At 44.8% G+C, this 23496-nt stretch overlaps 1 protein-coding gene across 1 annotated transcript in view; it reads left to right on the top strand.

The window, feature by feature from the left end:
* ELP2 (elongator acetyltransferase complex subunit 2) overlaps positions 1-23496 on the top strand; it is a 114460-nt gene that overhangs the window by 65362 nt on the left and 25602 nt on the right. The window contains exons 10-13 of the mRNA XM_065398578.1: positions 514-702; positions 2840-2909; positions 14082-14177; positions 14333-14390. Coding sequence (XP_065254650.1) covers positions 514-702; positions 2840-2909; positions 14082-14177; positions 14333-14390 — 413 coding nt within the window. The remainder of the gene's footprint in view (positions 1-513; positions 703-2839; positions 2910-14081; positions 14178-14332; positions 14391-23496) is intronic.

The following is a 23496-nucleotide window of genomic DNA, read 5'->3' as shown; positions in this document are numbered from 1 at the left end:
TACCCACGAAAGCTTATGCTCCCAATACTTCTGTTAGTCTTAAAGGTGCCACAGGACCCTCTGTTGCTTTTTACCTAAATTAAACGTTTTCCCCCATTGTCTTGAATCTTTTTTCAAAGCTTAATGCTTTGAGAGGGATAATGTAACACATGATCCTCCTCTCACCCCTCCTAACTAACCTAGGCCTGACCCTGCAACTTTATTACCATGAGTAGTCATACTCACAATAGTGAAGTTAAGCTTGTGCATGAGTTTTTGCAGGATTGGGACCCTAATGGTCTGGGTTAGTTGTTGGGAGAGTTGTTCAGCTGAAGAGTGGTAATCTTAAGTGTTTTAGCCCTTGCATGGTGAGCTGATAGTGTTTTTTGGGGTTTTTTTAAGCATATCAGCAGAAGATTAACTTAACCTTAAAGCAGTTTTTGAAGTAGCTTAATTTGAAGATGGTAATGTAAGTTATCTGTTGTTGAATTTAGACAACTGATAATTTGACTACTGTGGTTACTTTTTACTTAGGTAACTTGGCATGAAATTGCAAGGCCTCAAGTACATGGATATGACATGCATTGTCTAGCAATGACTGGCCGATTTCAGTTTGTTTCTGGAGCAGATGAAAAGGTGCTTCGAGTCTTTACTGCCCCCAAGAATTTTGTGGAAAACTTCAGTAACATCAGTGGTATTTCAATGGAGAAACTATGTTCCAGTGTAAGTATTGAAACAAACAAACAAGCGTTTGATAAAATGGCACCTTTGGGAGAGAGAGAGAGAGAATCATCACTACAGCATAACTATTGAGATTAAAATTTATTAAATGTCAAAATTATTTTAAAAAATCCTGAAACCACAGCCCTTAGATATTTCTCCCTTTCCAGTCTATTCAGGCAGGTGTGTGTGTACTTAGATCACATGTACCTTCTCTATCGTTTTATCAAATTGGCTGGATAGAAGGAAGGTTGCTGAGGGTTCTAAAGTGTATGGATATTTAGTAAAGGTCAGCACGTGTAAGCTACTCTTAATAAACAATTAAAAACAAATCTTGTGAATAGGTTCTCAAGAATGTAAGGGCATAATAGCATTATGTAGATGTAGTTGTTGTTGTGTGGTATTATTTGTTCTTTAATGGTGTGTTTTGAAACAATCCAAGGCTCCCAGAAGCTATTGCATTAGATATTGTATATAAATGTTGTATACATACTCATCAATGTCTCTTTCCTCTTACCTTGCCTTGTCTAGTCTTTAAACTGTCTTGTGAGGTCTTTATGTCCCAGTTTTCCAGGCTACAGCTTTGCTTCCTTATCCACAGAAAGAGACATGACCACAGCGTCTCCATCCTAAAATAGCTTCACTGACTTCCCTGTGATCCAAATCAAATCCATTCTCTTCTCTTACTAACTTGCTTAATCTTAATAGGCCTTGTCTCTCAGGTTCAATCCTTCCTGCTCTCTGTCTGCTCATCTAGCACTGGCTCCTTTTCCGTTCCATAACATATTCTCTGCACTACAGGCTCATGAACTCTCTCTGCTGCAGCTACTACCAGCTGGAACAATCTTCTTGTGTCCAAACATTTTAGAGTTTCCATGTATTAAATATCAGCTGAAAAAAAATCTTCTCCCATGGCTACTCATATTATTTCTCACTATTTGTCTTTAACGTGAAAAAGCATTTGTGATCATTGTGTTAATGAAGCTATACAAAATAACATATTGTACTGTATGATGCAGACACATGCTCTGTTTGATTTTCCACACAGTTCTCCCTTTGTACTCTGTGACCTACAGTATTCCAGAACTCTTTACAGGCCTTGTCTGCACAGGAAAGTTTTACCAGTTAGATTGTAACTATGTTCAATACATCTATGATACAGTTTTATCAGAATAACCCCATTTGGACACACTTATTCTGGTATAAAACTGGCTTTTTTGATTTAGCTTAAACCCCATCCTCGTGACATAAGGCACTTTTATACCAAAATAAGTGTCCACTTTAAACAAGGCCTTAGAGACTGTTATTTGTATTCCGGGTTTCTGATGTGGCTTTATGATATAATTAAATATTGTTTATCAGGTAAGGTGTTTCCACCAAATCTGTTAACCCAATCCTGGAAAATACTTTTGTCTCAGTGAATTTGCACAGAGGTGCTGAGTATGAATATACGCACCAGCAGGTACTGATCTCTCATGTCCCTGCCCTCCCACCCCCCGAAAAGTGCTCCAACCTGACTTCCCGCTCCTAGCTTTGGCTTTCTCCCAGGGCTTCCCTTCCTTTGACATATAGCTGATGCAAACTGCCAGTCAGCTAACAGGACCTTTTCTCTCCCTATCCTGCCATGTGCCCAAAGCAAAGCTGCCCCTTTGGCACCCGAAGTCTTCTTGAAAATCCCAGGTATATACTCTCACCTCCTTTCCCCCCAGAAAAATCCTTCCTTGTACCCAGACCTCAAAACACCCAGTTCCCAGGTCTTGTTTTCCTGGAAACTGTATTGTTTGAGTTAAGTATTCACTTTATAAAAGCAATCTATATATATTTTAAATAAGTGCAGTTACCTCAGAATACCTGTACTAAAATGATTACAGATGCATGCTTCACATCAAATCTAGAAAATTGAGCAAAGTTCACCATATGTAGTTTCAGAGGAGGGGCTGAAGCATGGCATGGCTTTCAAAGTCTGGCAGTGCAGCTGCTCAAGCATACACTTCCCTGAGGAATTCTGGATGATTCAGAGGCTTCTTCTTCAATGTGACACATCTTTATTGCCCTCTAGTGACATCTGGCCCTTGATTTTAAAGTACCCATAAAGTATACTAACTTCTGCATGAAAATATGTTTACTTTTTTTTACCCAGGAAGCTGTTGACCTTCCAGAAGGTGCGACTGTGCCTGCTTTGGGTTTGTCCAATAAAGCTGTCTTTCAGGGTAAGACTATTGTGAAATAGTGGTGAAGGCACTCCAGAGTTGTTTGTAAATTTACATCATTACTTGTCTTAAAAGTGTATATTTGATGACTTGACTAAGTCTGCTACCATACAACTGATTAACATTTAAGATCACCTGGAACTGTTGTTAGATGCTGAGCATTTACCTATGTAGGCTTCTTTATTGGTGCCCACCCTATTTGAATGCCCTCCCGAAGGTAAAAGTGACAACAATAATCTCTCCTTTCCCTGCCATCAGAGACAGGCTTAGGAATTTTTAATACTGATGTATGAGAATGAAGGTGCTGATATGGGAATGCTTGGGCAAAGAGATGGGGTTTGCATTTAGCTCTAATATGGTGGGATTAGTGGCCATTCTTATATCACCTGGCAAGTGAGTTCCGTAGTCCTAATACAGCTCCTATGAATGTTTATCTTCTGCAGTCACTAATCTCCCCCTATGACCAGCTAGTTCATTATTGCAGTAAATAATTGTTATAATGGTGGAGGGAGTGGGGAGTCTCAAGTGACTACGACCAATTCACAGCCCCAGCTCGATGGTGCACGCTTTTCTCCTCTCGTGGATGAGGCGCCTGTTGTATGCATTCCCGCCGTTCCCTCTCATCCACAAGGTCCTCCTCAAGGTCCGGGAGGACAAGGCTTCGCTGATTCTCATAGCGCCGGCATGGCCCCGCCAACACTGGTTCTCCATGCTGTTGAACCTCTCGGTGAACATGCCGATGACCTTGCCCATGATTCTGTTTGGCCCAAAAGGGGCTTGTGGTTCTTTAGGGGTTCTCGGTGAAGGACTGAGTTGAATGACCCAGGACGAGGAGAAATGGATACAACTCAATTTTATTATATGATGATAATTATAATATAATGTTAATGTTATGAATTCTTATTAACTTGCTATACTATACTATGTAACAGATTTTAAGCAACTATAATTACTATGTAACTAAATTTGTAACACTTGCAATTATTATGTAACTAACTTTAAAAAGCACTTACAAGATAAGGGAAAGGAAACACATTAACAATTGAGGCCTTTTTCAGTCTAACCACAGTATGGGGTAACAAGCAAAGTAACCACAAACAAAGCAATGATAGTTAACTAATTACTTACAACCATGCAGATAACAGTCAGATGGGAGAGCATATACATAATGAGTTCGAGCCGGCTATACGACACACGCTCAGGCTGGATTCGGGAGCGGGAGGGTCAAGCCCAAGTTGATCAGACCTGGACTGGCCGTGACGTAGCTTCGTTTTCGGGACACCTCTAATTGCTATACAGGGGCGACTAAGTATATAGTTTTTGGAAGTGAATGTGGCATGCGTTGATTGGTTTTTTAGTGCCCCACTGTCTTCCCCTTATTAGGAAGAACAGTACAATACGGAAACTGCAGAAATGGCTTTTTGTGTGGTAACACTAGGGACATGTCCCTTATAAGTTTCCTGTGATAAGCACTATGCCCTAATAAGGTCGTGCAGTCTATTGGGCCTCTTTCCTGGCTTCGGGTCCGCTGCGGAGTTGCGAAGCGGCCTGGCCAAAATGAATGGGGAGAGGGGTGGTATACGCTGTATTAACATGCCCCCGTGGCCAGGTCGCTGCCTAAACCTCTGCCTCGGAGTCAGGTCCACCCCCTACGAGGGGCTCCGTCTCAGGGGCTGAGGCCATGAAGGCCGACGTTACCGTCCTGTGAACCAGGGCTTTAAGACATGCACACCCAAGGCACAGCATAACGCAGCCCACCACCAAGGAGATAAAAAAGGACATGATTTGATTCTTGTACGCTCCTAGTCCCAACCAGTTTAGGAATGACCAAAAGGCATATCTTTCCCGATTTTCCCGAATGACAACACTTAAGGATTCTAAATTTTTTTTTGCCACTGAGCTTAGATTAAGTGAAATAGAATTTACATGTACACAACATTTTCCCTTAAGCATGGGATACACTTCGTCAAATTTAGCACAAAAATCATTAGTTTGCAGTAAATAATTAATCATTAAGCGGTTTTGTGAAATATAGGTGGTTACTTCATCAGACTGAGTAGCTAGAAGCTTAAATCCCTCAGCGGTGCGATTAGCCAGTGATTCAAGGGCCAGGGACTGAAACATAACTTGGTCTTAACAGCATGTTACCGATAGGGTTAAAGGTAAGAATAGCTGACCCTAGGTTTGCGCTGGCTGATTTTACGTTTTCCCAAAAGGACCGGCGTTGGAGGTGATTATAGAAGTGTGGTCTTTGGGTGTAATATATTCCCCCTCCATGCAACCTAAGGCGGCCTATTGTGCAGCCTCCGTGTGGATTGAGAGGGAGACTGGAATGTGCACGGTCCCCACAAATCCAAAAATGCCCTGGGCGTAACTGTGAAAGGGGGGTGTCTGAGGAGAAATATACTTCGGGTCCAAATTGTTGCCAACTCATAGTCATAAAGGCGAACCAGGTAACATACCAACCTCGGTGGTGTGATGTTTCACTATAAGGGGGCTGTGTGATGATGTGACTATTTGTATAATTACACCACCCGGTACAATTATTAGGGATGACATGTATACGACAGCTGGTTTGATTTCCTACGAACACCGGTGGACCTAAACTTGGGGAATGATCGGGTGCGTGAAACACATAACAAACATCTATGGGAACAGAAGCATTTACCACCACAGATACACTTTTAAACATAGGCCCTCAATAAGAGGCATTAAGGCCCCCGAACAGTTCCGGAAAGTCTGTTGAACACTGGTCCCACCAGTTTTGGTTTCCAAGATCAGCATAGAGGTGCGAACAAGTTAGATCGGGAGACATAAACATGTCCTTTACAGCAGAGATGTTATAAAATTCTGGGATGAACAAGAACGGTGAGTTGACATCGGTGACCGGCAGGGAGCAGACGAGACAATGTGGGGGAAGATCGGCGTCGGCTTGCTCCTGGAGCCAATAGTCGGTGAACCAGGCTTCAAAGTCGGATGATTGACCGAGCTGCCCGAGGGCAAGGGACGCCTAAAATGACAAGATAACGACAAAAGACCCTTTGGGGTGGGTTAATACCAGTACTAGTTTTTTTTTTTTTTAGCTGGGAGCGCGCCTGCTGAGCCAATTATGGTGAGTAAGCACAGATTTGGAACCATAAACATCAACTAAATAAGTGTTGGGATACTTTCCTGACTTAAGAATGGCTCCCGGTATTGGGCTGCGGGAGCCATCCGCAGTGGGCTCGGTAACCCAGACCAGTTGACCCGTTTGAAACACAGGGGTCCCAGGGTCTTGGGGTCTAGGATTAATGTCCGGCCATCGGGAATAGCTTTTGTTTAGAGCGATTATAACCTGAGACAAATAATTAGTCTATCCTTTAAAATCCGGATTCGGGTTACAAGTGCGCAGCATGGTTTTAAGAACGGTGATTTTTCGCTCCACAACCCCATTACTTTGAGGGTGATACTTGGTGTGGATGTGGAGACGTGCCCCCCATCTCAGAATGAGTTGTTCCAAAGCCTTGCTGTGGAACGGGGGACCTCCATCTGCTTGTACCTCTGTGGGCAAGCCCCAAGCATCGGCTACCTGTCTTAAAGCGGCTATTACCGATGGAGCAGAGGACTTAGTAAGAGGAACACAAAACGTTTGTCGGGATCCTAGATCTACAACAACTAATCCCTTGGGGTGACGACGAGCACCCGGCAAGGGACCAATAAGATCTATTTGCCAGGTGTCTCTCGGCCTGAAATGCTCGGCTGCGAAAGCCGACCGCTCACATCGGGGGTGGTTCATATTTTTTATTTGCACGCAACGAAGGCAAGCTTGGGAAGCTTGCTCGCACTGACTATGGGTTACATCAGACGAGTGATGCCCATCTTCGGTTAGTAAGGAGTAAAGAGCTCGGGGTGGAAGATGACCCCGCTCATCATGCATCCATTTTAAAAATGGGTCTGCATCGACGTGCCCAGTGGGACGGTTAGTCAGGGCTTGGACCATGGGCAGTGGTTCATGCAAGCGCTGATCGAGGGCTGTATGAAGGGGATTAGAATCTGGACGGTGAGAGGGACAGTGAGTGACAAACCATGGACGTTTGCTGCCCTGGATGATAGTAAAAACTTGAGACCAGAGCGACTCGAAAGCCGTGGGTTTGGCCTGTCCCACTAATATGCTGAGGCAAAACTGAGAATCTACTCCCAGTACTACCTGTTGTCGCTTAGGATGGGCAGTAGAGACATGCTGGGTGGCGAGCAAGACCCCCCATACTTCCGCTTCCTGGGCTGTGGTGGAGGAATCTAATTCTTTTACGTTAAATTAGTTACAAAGCCCACATAGGACTCCTGCGCGGGGAGTCGGGGAGGTCCCTCCATCAGACACAACCCAGGGGTCATATCTGGTTTCTACACACAGTGGTGGCTCAGAAAGGGGAAAGAGGGGGTGCGCGCTAGAGGACAGTGCCCACCCCCACCAAGACGTCTCGACTTGGTACACCAACGACTGCCATGTACTAGTTGTTCCCTGGAACTCGGGGGCGGGGGTTGCTGTTAGCCAAGGGATTAAGTGGACCCCCAGTCCAGTAAGGGTCCCGGCTACGCCTATGTGGGACCACTGGTGAGCCGCTACTGTGGCCAACAACATTTTTCCGACCGGACCATAATTATACTGGGGGCCAGTTAGACGGTGGGCCCAATTACATACCGGGGCACCATATTGGGACACGGTATACCCTACATGGTGAGCTGTAACAAATAATGAGATGTTTACAGGAGCACTAAGGTCTACACGGGCTAGTGATGGGTTGGAATGATATCAGACCGCTAGGGACTTGAGAGCTTCCTGTGCCTCTATGGTCCAGGGATTCCTGCCACGCTTAGAGGTGACTGTGGATTGGATTGCTTCTAGTGAAGGGATTAAGTGACTCGGCAAATATCGGTGATGATAATTTAACAGTCCGAGTAGCTGCTGGATCTGGCGTTTTGTCTGTGGAGGCTGCTCTAGCCAGGGGCCAAGAATTTCGGAAGAGGTGTGAGAAAGGGCTCCCCCGGATACTGCAATTCCCAGAAAGGAAAAATTTTGACTAGGGGTTAGATGGCTTTTCGTTCTATTAATTTTCCAGCCATCACGATTGAGGGCGTGCAGTACTGCAGTTGTGGTTTTCTCTACCGCGGTTTTAGTTTGGCCACAAATGGCTACATCGTCCACATAGGAGAGAATAACCACACCGTCTTCTGGGTGCACCTGATCTAGAGTTATACTAAGCTTGGTGGATGCTAGCGCTGGGGAGTTACAAAACCCTTGGGGGCAGACCTTCCACCGGTACTGGGCTCCTGCAAACCTGAAATTTAAAATACCCGATTAATCATCTAAAGGAACTTGGTAAAACGTATCTTGCAAATCAAGGGTACATGTCCATTGGTTATTTACGTTACTTAGTTGTTGTTCTATGTCCGGGATTGTCCAAGGACTAGAAAAACATAAATGTTCAACACAGCTAATAGCATGGCGATAGTCAATTACAAGATGATATTTAGTTGGGTTGCCAGGCTTGGGGATTCCCCATCCGGGTGATAAGTACCGAGATGAACTAACTCGTTCGAGTTTACCCTCCGTTAAGAGTTGACTAATGAGGGCCGGATTGGTTCCTGCCCGGCCGAGGGAGTGGGGATGGGGCAGTATTTCCACAGCCTGGGATCTTTTACAATGGGGACATAAGGGGTCGCCTGTGGGGACGTTTCAACTGGAAGGGCCTTGACAACGTGTCGTTTTAGATTGAGTCTTTTAATATCCGAGACGCTTAACAGGTTTTTTGAGCCCAGCAGGGCTTTGAGTTTGACTAAATAGGGGCCGCGGGTGACTCTAACAAGGACCACGGGTTTTTGTTGGACAGCGTGAAGCCCTTGTACGAACATATAGGATCCAGTGGGAACATGCGGGACGTCTTCGGTAATAATGCTAATTTGTGCCCCCGTGTCTAAAAGAAACTCTATAGGAATGCGACTCTCAATTAGGAGGGTTGCATGGAGGTGCTCATCCACAAGGGTACGAGTTTGGGTCGGATGGCATTCGGCCCCTAGTCGTTTTTTGGCTTCTCTGGTGAGTGGTCCCAATCTTCCCATCCCAATTTCACGGCTAACTCTAGCTGCTGAGTATCGGTCATTTTACGCAGGGCCTCTTTTGAGAGCCCGTGTCCGAGCAAAAACCCAAATCGGGCCCTTTCAGCTCGAGTGCGCTCTGGGTATTTACAACGCACTCCGGGGCCTTCTAAAGTTGTGCGGGTATGAAGAGCTGGGCTTACCGGGAGAGCTTGGGTTTCGGGAGGGATCTTTATCTTGCTTATGGTTTCATACAGAGCTGATATTGGCTGACCAGCGACCGTATGAATCCACATCATAGCCCCCGCATCCGCTTTGGATAATCCCTCTAAGGCCATATCAATAGCATTTTCATCTACTGGAATTCGTGAGGGGTCGGTTAAATAACGGAGGGGGGTGGGCATTAGTTGTTGTGCCTGGGTTAACGTGAGCGGGTGGCGCTGGGGAGTCCATAAAGCTATGGAGGCACCAGCTATGCCAAACATAAGGTCTTGGGAAGTAAGAATGGATCCTGGTGGTATATACATGCCCTTAAACGATCCCTCCATTGCCAATAAGGCCGCGGCAGTGACCGTAACTGCCCAAACTGTGTTATCTAGTAACCTATAACCGGGAAACCCTCTTGCCCAGCTAGGTGATCGGGCAAGCAATACACCTTCATCCCGGTCTACGAGCTCCTGTCCATGCTCCATAGCTAGGTGCCCTAACCAAACTAGGGGTGGTTCCCCCTCACGCCTTTGCGTATCTTTTATAAAATCCTTCATTTCGGCCTTCGTGTGAAATCGATATTCGGTGACGTGAGTGGTAGCCCCTTGTTGGTCGACCTTGGTCTTGGTGACAGCGACCGGAAACGCCTCCAAGACTGGATTATTACCTGGAGGGTTAATTACTGAATCGGGAGGGGCCGATGGCTGCGAAGGCAGATCGGAATAAACCCAGGGCGGTAAAACACCAGGTTGCTGAGGCCGTTTTGGTTCCTCATACGGAGGCGGAGTTGTTAATACGGGATGCGATTCAGCATTCTTTGCCCCGTGACTGCTTGCCTGGCCGCAAACATAGTGCCCCCGTGTAGAACGGAGCAAAGGTCCAGGGCTTTACCCAGAAATTTACAAAGTACCGAGGAGACGTCCTCAGACTTATAAGTGTCAGGGCATAGTTTTTTGGCCTTCTTAATTTCTTCCAGCCCCTCCGTGAGTTGACACAAGAGGTTGTGTCCAGGGCTGGATATGGGCACATGGGGTATTGGCTCCAGTTTCGAAACAGAACCCCCTGACCCCTTTACAATTCGACAACAATTTTTCCATAGTTGTTCCGGGTCCGACCCATCAGTTGGATCCCCAGCCTGAGTACACTGGGGTTGAAGGGACCTATCTGATGGGGCTGCTCTAAAAGCTGGGTGAACTGTTAAAAGACAGCCCACATCTCGCAACATGAGGGGCACTGTGTAACTCTTGCAGTCCCTCCCTGTACCTATGGAACAAACCCATTCAAGATTTTCGGGTTGGGATTTACTTGTAAACAGATGAAACTGTAGGTGATGAAACTGTTCCGTTTCATCATCCCCTCTAGACCTAAGCCTCCAGGGACACCCACCGTCCTCCAAATCTGAGAATCCTGTTCGTGACGCCATGTTCGGCCCAAAAGGGGCTTGTGGTTCTTTAGGGGTTCTCGGTGAAGGACTGAGTTGAATGACGCAGGACGAGGAGAAATGGATACAACTCAATTTTATTATATGATGATAATTATAATATAATGTTAATGTTATGAATTCTTATTAACTTGCTATACTATACTATGTAACAGATTTTAAGCAACTATAATTACTATGTAACTAAATTTGTAACACTTGCAATTATTATGTAACTAACTTTAAAAAGCACTTACAAGATAAGGGAAAGGAAACACATTAACAATTGAGGCCTTTTTCAGTCTAACCACAGTATGGGGTAACAAGCAAAGTAACCACAAACAAAGCAATGATAGTTAACTAATTACTTACAGCCATGCAGATAACAGTCAGATGGGAGAGCATATACATAATGAGTTCGAGCCGGCTATACGACACACGCTCAGGCTGGATTCAGGAGCGGGAGGGTCAAGCCCAAGTTGATCAGACCTGGACTGGCCGTGACGTAGCTTCGTTTTCGGGACACCTCTAATTGCTATACAGGGGCGACTAAGCATATAGTTTTTGGAAGTGAATGTGGCACGCGTTGATTGGTTTTTTACCAACTGTCTTCCCCTTATTAGGAAGAACAGTACAATACGGAAACTGCAGAAATGGCTTTTTGTGTGGTAACACTAGGGACACGTCCCTCATAAGTTTCCTGTGATAAGCACTATGCCCTAATAAGGTCGTGCAGTCTATTGGGCCTCTTTCCTGGCTTCGGGTCCGCTGCGGGGTTGCGAAGCGGCCTGGCCAAAACGAATGGGGCGGGGGGGCATACGCTGTATTAACAGATTCCTCATCACGCAAGACCATGGCTTCCTTCAGCACCCCAACCTAGAGTCTTTCCACCTCAGCACATGGAAAATCCATGGTTAAACCCATTAGCGCTCCAGTGCTCTGATTCGGTTTGGAAGGTTCTCCTTGGCAGTAGAAAACCCTCCACTCATGCCACTTATCTAGCTAAGTGGAAAAGGTTCTCTGTTTGGTCCTCACAGAATGGCACCCTTCCGCTGCAGTCCTCAATCCCCTTTGTACTGGACTACATAAAGCAGCAAGGGCTAGCAGTCTCGTCAATCAAGGTGCACCTGGCAGCTATTTCTGTTTTCCACCCGGGCGCAGCAGGGCAGTAGGTATTTGCTAACCCCATGGTTGGATGCTTCCTTAAAGGGCTAGACAGACTGTACCCCCAGGTGTGACAACTGGTCCCCCAATGGGACCTTAACCTGGTCCTCTCAAGGCTCATGGGGCCCCCTTTCAAACCTCTAGAACTTGTTTTCTGCTTTACCTCTCTTGGAAAGTGGCATTTCTCGTGGCGATAATGTGGCTCAAAGCTTTATTGTCTGAGCCCCCTTATACAGTGTTTTATTAGGGCAAGGTACAACTGCGGCCACACCCGGCTTTTCTCCCTAAGGTTGTTTCACAATTTCATGCAAATCAGGATATCTTTTTACCAACGTTCTTCACAAAGCCGCATGCTAATGACAGAGAACGCAGGCTCCATTCCCTAGAAGTCAGATGGGTGCTGGCTTTTTACATTGAGCGGACAAAGCCATTTAGGAAGTTGACGCAACTCTTCATCGCCATTGCTCAGAGAATGAAAGGGCTGACGGTCTCATCCCAATGAATCTCTTCTTGGATCACGGCCTTTATCAGGACATGCTACAACCTAGCAAAGACACCAGCCCCAGCATTGACGGCGCACTCCACGAGAGCGCAAGCTTCATCTGCAGTGCTCCTGGCGCAGGTCTCCATTGAGGACATCTGCAGGATGGCGATCTGGTCATCTGTTCCTACCTTTACATCGCACTACGCCATCACACAGCAGGCTAGAGACAATGCCGCGTTTGGTAGAGCAGTGCTTCAGTCTGCAACTCTGTGAACTCCGACCCCTCCTCCAAAGGACTGCTTGGGAGTTACCTACTTGGAATCAACATGAGCAATCACTCGAAGAAGAAAAAATGGTTACCTACCTTTTGTAACTGTTGTTCTTCAAGATGTGTTGCTTATGTCCATTCCAAGACCCACCCACCTCCTCTCTGTCTGAGTATCCGTCAAGAAGGAACTGAAGAGGTGGCGGGTCGGCATGGACCTATATACACAGCCATGAAGGCTCCACTCCAAGTGGCTCCACAACCGACCCAATGGGTACCGCTAGGGAAAAGCCTTCTGACGATTGTGCATGCGGTGTGCACACACCTACTTGGAATGGACATGAGCAACACATCTCGAAGAACAACAGTTACAAAAGGTAGGTAACTGTTTTTAATTTTTAGACCAAAATAATTCCTAACCAAGATTAACTCTTTTTCCCCCCATACCCCAAAGCCTCAGCAAATGAAAGCGAGTGGAGCATATGATTGATGTGATTTTAAAAACAGTTCAAATACACCTCTACCCTGATATAACGCGACCCGATATAACATGAATTCTGTAAGAATTCCAACTAGTCATGCATAAACACCATCAACAGTTTGGTAAATCACTATAGGCTTGACTTTTATTACTCTGCTGAAGCATCTTTCACCATGAAGGTGTCCCAGAGTGGTTGTCTGAAAAGAGATAAGAGGTGGTGATTTGGGGGAAGGGGGAACCTTTCTCTTCTGTTCTGCCTCATTTTTCCTCTCTGCTTATATATTTTTTCTTAGTGCTTTCTGTATGCCAGATATCTTCTCTGGAGAAGTCATCATCCAGAATTGAAAATTTATTACTTGATAGCATCCTTTCTGAGACTGATCTCTCCCTGAGTATGCCCCACCTGATAAGTTCTTTGGGTATCTTTTCAGTGGCCTCTTTAGGGTCAGATTAACAGTTGAATTTTAATTTACTAATTTACTTTAACTTTAGGCACCTACTGTATTTAAGTGCTGAGCACCCAGCAGCTCACATTTAAGTTCATGGGAAGTGCAAGGTTTGGCACCTTTGAAAGTTAACCCCTTGTTTAGGTGCCTAAATGTAGATTTACAGGGCTAACTTTAGGCACCCATTTTTAAAATCTTGGCTGTAGTGTTTCCACACATCTTTGAAAATACTCCTCTGGTGCACGGGGAGAAGCACATGGCCAACTCCTGGAGTTTGTGGATGAGTCTGAACTGCCTCAGAGTCTCTGTAAGAGAGAGACAGACCAAATGACTCTAATCCAGGGTGAGGTCAGTCCTAGAAAGAAAATAATCAAGTAAGAAGTTTTCCATTTCATACTATATATTTGTCTGACAAAGTCTTTTCCCCCCTACTTCCCTAGATGTACATTAGATACTTGAACTTATATTAGATAACTAGTTCCTAATTTGCATAGTAGGATATTACTGAAATAGACGCATCTTCATCTAAATAATTTCTGTCCTAAAACTAATAGGATCTCTTTACTTATATGTAACCAAATTTTCAGGTCAAGTATTTTCTCTGTGGCTGAATTAAATATTTATTTTGAACAGGAGATATGGCAGCTCAACCAGCTGATGAGGAAGAAAAGTTTAATAGTGTTTCGAATCAGTATCATCAGATTTACTTTCAGCCCCTCATCCTTACAGGTATGCAACATAAAAAGGGTATTTTATGTGAATTAGTAGTTGCTTTCATTACTAGAATGAGGTTTTTTGGGTGTTACTCTTTGGGACAGAGAGATAAACTGGTAAAGAAAAACACTATACTAAATTTGAATAAAATGTATGCCTATGTCTTGTAGAACCTCCCACAGAAGATCATTTGTTGCAGAATACATTATGGCCTGAAGTTCAAAAGCTGTAAGTTATAGAAATGTTACAAAATGTCTTAGAAGCTCTTGTTGTAACTGATTCCTGTAGTCTTGTACACAGTATTATTATACATGTTTTTAAGGCATCCATTGCAGTAATATGTTATGTTCTTAATATCCAGTGCTCTTATTCATTCATTTGCTAGTTGTTTTGATGTTGTGCATGCTCAGTATGTAGGTTGTAAGAAACTTTTTAATATGGGTCAGTATACAAGTTTGCACTGGATAAATAGGAACTGATATACTTTTAAATAAGCTATTTCCATGTCTCTCAAGGTGGTATGTCTGTAGCATAGCATTCAAGTATAGCTCCTTGTCAGCTTCATGTAGGGCTTAACACTTTTGAACCCTCTTATTAAAAAGCCCCCTGTGACCTGCATCCTATTAAAACATTGATATTAAGACACATTAAGACTAAAGGGCTTATATCAGCAGCCTAGAATGATAGCCAGAAGCAGTGTTCAGAAGCTATAGAAAACCTGTACTATATTCCCAGCCATAAATGCACTTATGCAAACACAGATCTTTCTGATCCATTGAAGCTTTTTTCTCCGGGATTATATGGCAACAGAGAACACAGCATTTACAATAAACATAAATCATGAGAAGTGTTTTCACGTAATGTAGTCATGCCAACTAATATAAACCATTTGGGCAAAAGTAATACACACAATAAATAAAAAAATAAAGCATATATTGGAATTTGTTGTTCCTAAAATGCCAAAAATATGTGTTCTTGGTATTAATGGTGTCTTGAAATTTCATACAATGACTGAAAAGGGTTTCACTGGCTTAAAAAACCCAAACCTGGGAGAATGGGTGAATCCAGTGGGACCACAACATTCTATTGCGCTTCATTCTGATCAGAGTAAACCTTATAATTGAGCAAGTCTGAACAAGAACACCACCAAACTCAGTCCAGTTTGTAAGGAAACTGAAATCAAGCAATTGTTTCAAATAAATACCCCTGCTGCATAGATCTGTATGCATCTGTGTGACAGTCAGCTGGGATTCCCAGAACTGTGAGCCACTTTATCCCTCTTAGCCACAGCAAGTAGGAGCTTTGCTGCTAAGCGGACACACCAGCATGTCTGCCTTATCAGCAAACTCTTCAAGATGCTCTGCCAGTCCAAATCTTGCCTAGCAGGTAACAATCAGTGAACCCCAGTTCCTGAGTTCCCCAGAGATATCTTTCTCTGCAATGCTCAGCTCCTCTTACTGTAGCATTCACAAAACTTACCAAGCCTGCTGCTCCTTTAAAGAGACAAATCCTCCTCTTCAATCAAAGTTGGTTTATGTTAAAAGTAAAACAAGTTTATTAACAAAAGGACATAAGTAAGTGAAAACAAGTATAAAGAATAAGGATAGAAATGTTTACGAAGAAACAAAAATAAAAATATACATCTAAGACTAAAATTCAACAAACTAGTCTTTGGTTCAAAGACATTTTTCTTTCCAGTCTTTCTTCCAGCATGGCTGACCAGTTTTTTAACCTGGACCCTTCAGAGAGTTCAGAGTGTTTGGTTTCTTTGTCACCTCAGGTGAAGGATAAAATAGGGGTTATCTCCCCTCCTTTTTGTAGTCCAGTAAACTTTTGAAATGTATTCTTTGAAAAGTAAGCCCAGACAAAGTCTCTCTTTTATGCTGGGGTGTAGACACCGTGCTGCCTTCTCCTCCCACTTGTTCGTTGATAGCTTTGTTTATCTTGTATGCAAATGTACCTTCATTGTCTCTGCTTGAGAACCCTGCTGATCAGACAAACAAATACACATTCCTTTGTCTAGGGCAGACTGAGCTTACCCATTGCTAGCTGAACACATTTTAAGAACATAATTCTAGCACATAATTCTTTGTACACACCCTGTATGTGTACACGACTCCGTGATGTTCAGGAACATTGTGTTACTAGTTTGTATATGATACCTTACATTACAGCTTATAAATACAGATTATGACAACAATGAGTTGGGATATACTGCGTTGGTCAGGTCAGCTGAAACTCACTGCTAGATACCAGGGAACCCTTTATCTTCTGGCACTGGGATGCTCTGAGGGCCACAATCTGACACAAGGAGATTCATTTTTCCTGATGGTAGTGACTTCAGCTCATAGAGTATGCTCCAAGCTCTAGTGGCTAATTTACTGTAGAACAGACCCACTCAAGATTCTTTTTCAAGGTGATTGATGGGATTCCCCCCTCTATTGGAGCCTATCATCGTGCCAATGGTCTTCCCACGCTCTCTTGCCCATCCTACGAATGGCCCATAATTCACATCAAAAGGTCCTTGGGATTCTGCTTGTATTGATCTACCGTCTTTGTGTGTCCAAGATGAAAGTATTTGTATTTTTTCTTATTTTAGAAAGTTAAAGTTCAAGATTGACCATTTATTCTCCCCTGCCTTGGGGGAGCCAGTTAAAAGTGTGGGGGAGAAGTCTAGTTGCATTTCAGTATATCCACTATTTTGTATTCTTATGCAGTTATGCAACTTTGACATTTTTGTGATCCACATTACTTGAAATCATAACTATATTACATTTTAGGGGTAGGGTTGTGGGTGGCGTATTTAATCTAATTGATTTCCCTGTATTTTTAGAGATACTGAATCTTTTTAAAGAGACACTTAAGAACATAAGAATGGCCATACTGGGTCAGACCAAAGGTCCATCCAGCCCAGTATCTTGTCTACCGACAGTGGCCAATGCCAGGTGCCCCAGAGGGAGTGAACCTAACAGGTAATGATCAAGTGATCTCTCTCCTGCCATCCATCTCCACCCCCTGACAAACAGAGGCTAGGGACACCATTCCTTACCCATCCTGGCTAATAACCATTAATGGACTTAACCTCCATGAATTTATCTAGTTCTCTTTTAAACCCTGTTATAGTCCTAGCCTTCACAACCTCCTCAGGCAAGGAGTTCCATAGGTTGACCGTGCGCTGTGTGACAAAGAACTTCCTTTTATTTGTTTTAAACCTGCTGCCCATTAATTTCATTTGATGGCCCCTAGTTCTTATATTATGGGAACAAGTAAATAACTTTTCCTTATTCGCTTTCTCCACACCACTCATGATTTTATATACCTCTATCATATCCCCCCTTAGTCTCCTCTTTTCCAAGTTGAAAAGTCCTAGCCTCTTTAATCTCTGCCCATATGGGACCAGTTCCAAACCCCTAATCATTTTAGTTGCCCTTCTCCGAACCTTTTCTAATGCCAGTATATCTTTTTTGAGATGAGACCACATCTGTACACAGTATTCAAGATGTGGGCGTACCATGGATTTATATAAGGGCAATAAGATATTCTCCATCTTATTCTCTATCCCTTTTTGAATGATTCCTAACATCCTGTTTGCTTTTTTGACTGCCACTGCACACTGCGTGGACGTCTTCAGAGAACTATTCATGATGAATCCAAGATCTCTTTCCTGATTAGTTGTAGCTAAATTAGCCCCCCATCGTATTGTATGTATAGTTGGGGTTATTCTTTCCAATGTGCATTACTTTACATTTATCCACATGAAATTTCATTTGCCATTTTGTTGCCCAGTCACTTAGTTTTGTGAGATCTTTTTGAAGTTCTTCACAGTGTGCTTTGGTCTTAACTATCTTGAGCAGTTTAGTATCATCTGCAAACTTTGCCACCTCACTGTTTTACCCCTTTCTCCAGATCATTTATGAATAAGTTGAATAGGATTGGTCCTAGGACTGACCCTTGGGGAACACCACTAGTTAGCCCTCTCCATTCTGAAAATTTACCATTTATTCCTACCCTTTGTTCCCTGTCTTTTAACCAGTTCTCAATCCATGAAAGGATCTTCCCTCTTATCCCATGACAACTTAATTTACGTAAGAGCCTTTGGTGAGGAACCTTGTCAAAGGCTTTCTGGAAATCTAAGTACACTATGTCCACTGGATCCCCCGTGTCCATATATTTGTTGACCCCTTCAAAGAACTCTAATAGATTAGTAAGACATGATTTCCCTTTACAGAAACCATGTTGATTTTTGCGCAACAATTTATGTTTTTCTACGTGTCTGACAATTTTATTCTTTACTATTGTTTCAACTAATTTGCCCGGTACTGACGTTAGACTTACCGGTCTGTAATTGCCGGGATCACCTCTAGAGCCCTTTTTAAATATTGGCGTTACATTAGCTATCTTCCAGTCATTGGGTACAGAAGCTGATTTAAAGGACAGGTTACAAACCATAGTTAATAGTTCCACAATTTCACATTTGAGTTCCTTCAGAACTCTTGGGTGAATGCCATCTGGTCCCGGTGACTTGTTACTGTTACGTTTATCAATTAATTCCAAAACCTCCTCTAGTGACACTTCAATATGTGACAATTCCTCAGATTTGTCACCTACAAAGGACAGCTCAGGTTTGGGAATCTCCCTAACATCCTCAGCCGTGAAGACTGAAGCAAAGAATTAATTTAGTTTCTCCGCAATGACTTTATCGTCTTTAAGTGCTCCTTTTGTATCTCGATCGTCCAGGGGCCCCACTGGTTGTTTAGCAGTGTGGCGGGGCAACGACTCACTGGCGCGGTGCTTCCTGCTGCTCGTCCTGGGAATCAGCTCTTTCCAGCCCAGAGCGCCCTCTGCAGGCTGGCTGATGTCTCGCCTGCCGCTGGCCCTGTGTCCCTCCCGGATCCCGGCACCCTTTGCCCAGGGGTTCTGCCCACCGTAGTATCCCCTCACTCTGGGTCTCCCAGGGGAACCCCCAACCCCCTATCCCCACCTCACCTCAGTGGCTACTGCCAGTCATCGTTGAGCCCCTGCTCCCTGGGGCAGACCGCAGTCTGTAAACCACTCATCATCGGCGAGGGGGGTTGGACCAGCTGCCTCTGCTTATCTCTGGGCTGCCCCTCTGCAGCCCCAGTACCCTTTGTGGGCCCTTAACTCGGCCTGCAGCCTGGGGCTCTGCTAAGCTGGAACTCTCCAGCTCCCTCTGCCCTTCCCCAACACTGCTCCACCCTAGGTACCCTCCTCAGCTTCCCAGGCAGCCAGGTCCTTCTCTCTCAGAGAAGCTAGAGAGAGAGTGTCCTCTTGAGCTCCTGGCTCACAGCCCTTTTATAGGGCCAGCTGTGGCCTGACTGGGGCATGGCCTCGGCTGTGGCTGCTTCCCCAATCAGCCTTTCCCCAGCCACAGCCCTCTCCAGGGCTGCTTTTAACCCCTCCGGGCAGGAGCGGGGTGACCACCGCGCTACAAGCAGGCTTCCTGCTTCTGATGTACTTAAAAAACATTTTACCACCACCATTGGAGTTTTTGGCTAGATGTTCTTCAAACTCCTTTTTGGCTTTTCTTATTACATTTTTACACTTAATTTGGCAGTGTTTATGCTCCTTTCTATTTACCTCACTAGGATTTGACTTCCACTTTTAAAAAGATGCCTTTTTATCTCACTGCTTCTTTTACATGGTTGTTAAGCCACAGTGGCTCTTTTTTAGTTCATTTACTGTGTTTTTTAATTTGGGATATACATTTAAGTTGGGCCTCTATTATGGTGTCTTTGAAAAGTGTCCAGGCAGCTTGCAGGGATTTCACTCTAGTCACTGTACCTTTTAATTTCTGTTTAACTAACCTCATTTTTGCATAGTTCCCCTTTCTGAAATTAAATGCCCAGCTATCTATGTTTCTAATGATCGAATCTCCCATTACCAATACCTGCCTTTTCCTAATGACTGGAGTTCCCTCCCCCAGAGAGGTACCCTCAGTGTGAAAGGATACCCCAACATCATCTGGAAGGAGGGCCCAACTACGGGAAGGTTTCCCTTTGCTCCCATTGACTGCTTTCCTTCCCTGAGCCTTTCATCCTCCTTAACAGCGCAGGGGCTGTCTGACCGGAGGTGGGACAAATTTACAGTGTCCCAGAAAACCTCATCAGCATACCTCTCTGCCTCCCTTAGCTCCTCCAGTTCCGCCACCCTGGCCTCCAAAGCCCATAAGCGTAGGGTTACCATACGTCCGGATTTTCCCGGACATGTCCGGCTTTTTGGGACTCAAATCCCCGTCCGGGGGGAAATCCCAAAAAGCCGAACATGTCCGGGAAAATCCGGCGCCGCCGGGGGCTGGCCCGGGGCCGGGCCCGGCGGTGCTGGGCTGGGCCGGGCCCGGCGGTGCTGGGCTGGGGGCTGGCCCGGGGCCGGCGGTGCTGGGCCGGGGCCCAGGCCGTGGGCCGGGGGTGCGCTGGGCCGGGGGCCGGCAGTGCTGGGCCGGGGGCCGGAGGCCGGCAGTGCTGGGCCGGGGGCCGGAGGCCGGCAGTGCTGGGCCGGGGGCCGGGGCCGGCAGTGCTGGGCCGGGGGCCGGGGCCGGCAGTGCTGGGCCGGGGCCCGGGCCGGGGGCCGGGCCGGGGGCCGGGGCCGCGCTGGGCCGCCGGCTGGGGCCGGGCCGGGGCCCGGCAGTGCTGGGCCGGGGGCCAGCGGTGCTGGCCTGGGGATGCTCGGCCGGGGGCTGGCCTGGGGCCGGCACCCCAGGGCCCGAGCCGAGCCAGGCTGGAGACGCCGGGGCCGGCCGCCAGAGGGGGCCAGACTGGGCCGCGCCTCCTCCCCCCACCCCCCAGCTTACCTGCTGCCTGCTTCAGGCTTCCCGCGAATCAAATGTTCGCGGGAAGCAGGGGAGGGGGCGGAGTTGGGGCGGGGATTTGGGGAAGGGGTGGAGTTGGGGCGTGGGTGTGGGCGGGGCTGGGGGCGGGGCCGGGGCCCCGTGGAGTGTCCTCTTTTTGGACACTCAAAATATGGTAACCCTACATAAGCTGTCTCTGAGGGCCAGGAGCTCCTTGCACTGAATGCACACAGACGCCACCCACCCACAGGACAGGTAATCATACATGCTACACTGAGCGCAATAAACAGGATAGCCCCCACTCTGCTGCTGGGCTTCTGCCTGCATTCTCTCCTTCAGCTACCTAGGTTAACGAAAGGGTTTTTGTTTAAATCACAAAGTTTTGATTATAGTTTAGTGTAAAGGTTTTAAAGAATGGCAAGTGTATCTCGCCCCCCTCCCAAACTCCCTCTCAAAACTCCATTAGCGGCCCCTGTTTGCAAATTCTCATTATTTGATAAATAGGCAGTGGGATGTAAAATATTCTTGGCTTTTAATTTTATTGCACAGCATTAATCTTAAAAGCAACATGAAATCACATAATGTAGATTGCATGTGGCCGTAGCAGCTGGAAAACCATGTTAGGAACTAGTCTGCTAAAAATAGCTTGCTTGGCACCTGCATTTCTGTGCCAAATATTCAAGCTTTAACTCCATCACCAGAATTTGAAAAAAATAATGTTGAATTTTCATAAATATTTAATTGACTAGATAATGTTACTATAAAAAAATCTACTGACGTGTTTGCACAACCTAACTGCCATATAAAGAATGTGACAAATTCTGAGAGATGATACAATTTAAAATTTATACTAATCTTTTTGGAAAATCGCAATATAGAATTAGTATGCAGCAGTTTTGTGTAAATACTGTCTGCTTGAACTATTGCACCCTGGAGCACTTTTGCAATTAACACCAAAATGTTTTCAGAAATGTGTATATATATGTATATCCTGTATCATATATTTGAAAGTTCTTCATTGCTTACTTCAGCAGTACGTGAACTAATTTCATCAGAGTGATTACTGCAAACTTTGAAAGTCACACAATTTTACCTGTGTGCAAGAGTTTTGTTTATTATGCAGTGCCAGGGCAAAATGAGTTGTGTGCATATTCTGTTGAAAATGTAGCTCCTTTACACTTCCAAGCTCCTTCCACAAACTAAGCCCAATTGTAGGAGGCTTGCCCACTCACCACTAGTGCGTCTTCTTGCATCTAGGTTGAGGAATATAAATCTCACTGCATTGGGTGCCTGCTCGTTGCTTGCTCTGCGATAGTCTTTCTTCTGGTAACTTGGCCCTCTGGCCAGGTCACCATTTAGCCCCCACCCCTTTCGGGGTTACAGAGTTCAACAAACAAGTCCAACAAATAATTCCTAGACCTTGTGTTGTGTCAGCCACAGATGCTTGCTCCAGTCCTGTGCCTTCCAGATATGTCCACCATTTAGTGCCTGGGATACTGACTGTAGACTTTCTCTCCCCGCAGTCGCTATATTGCAGATTTTATCTTTGCCTGGGTACATAGTTTTGCTTATATCAATAGCTTTCTATAGTGCCTGCATATTATAAAACTTGTACTCAATATAGTAGCTTCATGTTTTCCCCAACTACATTATAGATCTTCAATGAATTATTTTAATCTGGAGGCAAACTGCACTTTGATTTTCATCATTATTCACCCTTCAAAGTTTCTTCTAAAACTTCTGCTTTCTCATTATCAGAACTTCTAACTATTTTGTCAGTTCCAATAAAACCTGAGATGTAACTTCTCTTATTCTGAATTCCTTCCTTCATTCTGATTTTCTGGTATATTTCTGATGCTTTGATATCTTTATTTAACCTTTCACAATACTTCCTCCAACTTTCTTTGATTTTGTTACAATGCTTTGTGGTATTGCCTTACTACTTTTATACTTCATTAGATCTTCACTGTTCATAGTAAATTTTTGCTTTCTTATAAGCTTTATTTTTTAAATGACATTTCACACTCCTCATTCCACGATGGAAGTGAGTTTTTAGTTTTGGGGTATTTTAATATCTTAGATATGGCTATAGTAGCTGCTGCTATTATCCTCTTTATTACGTTGTCATTGAAATTCTCTGTGTCAACACTCACACAGTGATCATTCACAGATTCAGTATATTTTACTTGTGAAAAGCTCCCAGTTAGCTTTCTGAAAATTCTAGGTGGGTAATTTTCCATTACCTTCAGCCTTACCTTGTCCTTGAAAAGTAAAGGGAAATGATCACTCCCCATTCCTCCTTCCATATATATTTCCCAGTTGCATTTGCTTGCAATAACTGCTGTTGTTATTCCCAGGTCTAAGCAAGAAAACCTACCATCTGGTGCATTAAATCTAGTTGGGGTTCCATCAGTTAAAACCTGTAGATTGTTTTTGTCTATTAAATCTTTCTAGGCATGTGCCGTTACGATCAGTTGTCCTACTTCCCATAAATTATTATGACTATTTAGATCACCTCATGTAATACAT

This window comes from Emys orbicularis, chromosome 2 (genome assembly GCF_028017835.1).
Source record: "Emys orbicularis isolate rEmyOrb1 chromosome 2, rEmyOrb1.hap1, whole genome shotgun sequence".
NCBI classification, from domain to species: domain Eukaryota; kingdom Metazoa; phylum Chordata; order Testudines; family Emydidae; genus Emys; species Emys orbicularis.
Note: the sequence above shows the minus strand (reverse complement) of the source record. Positions and strands in the feature narration are given on the sequence as shown.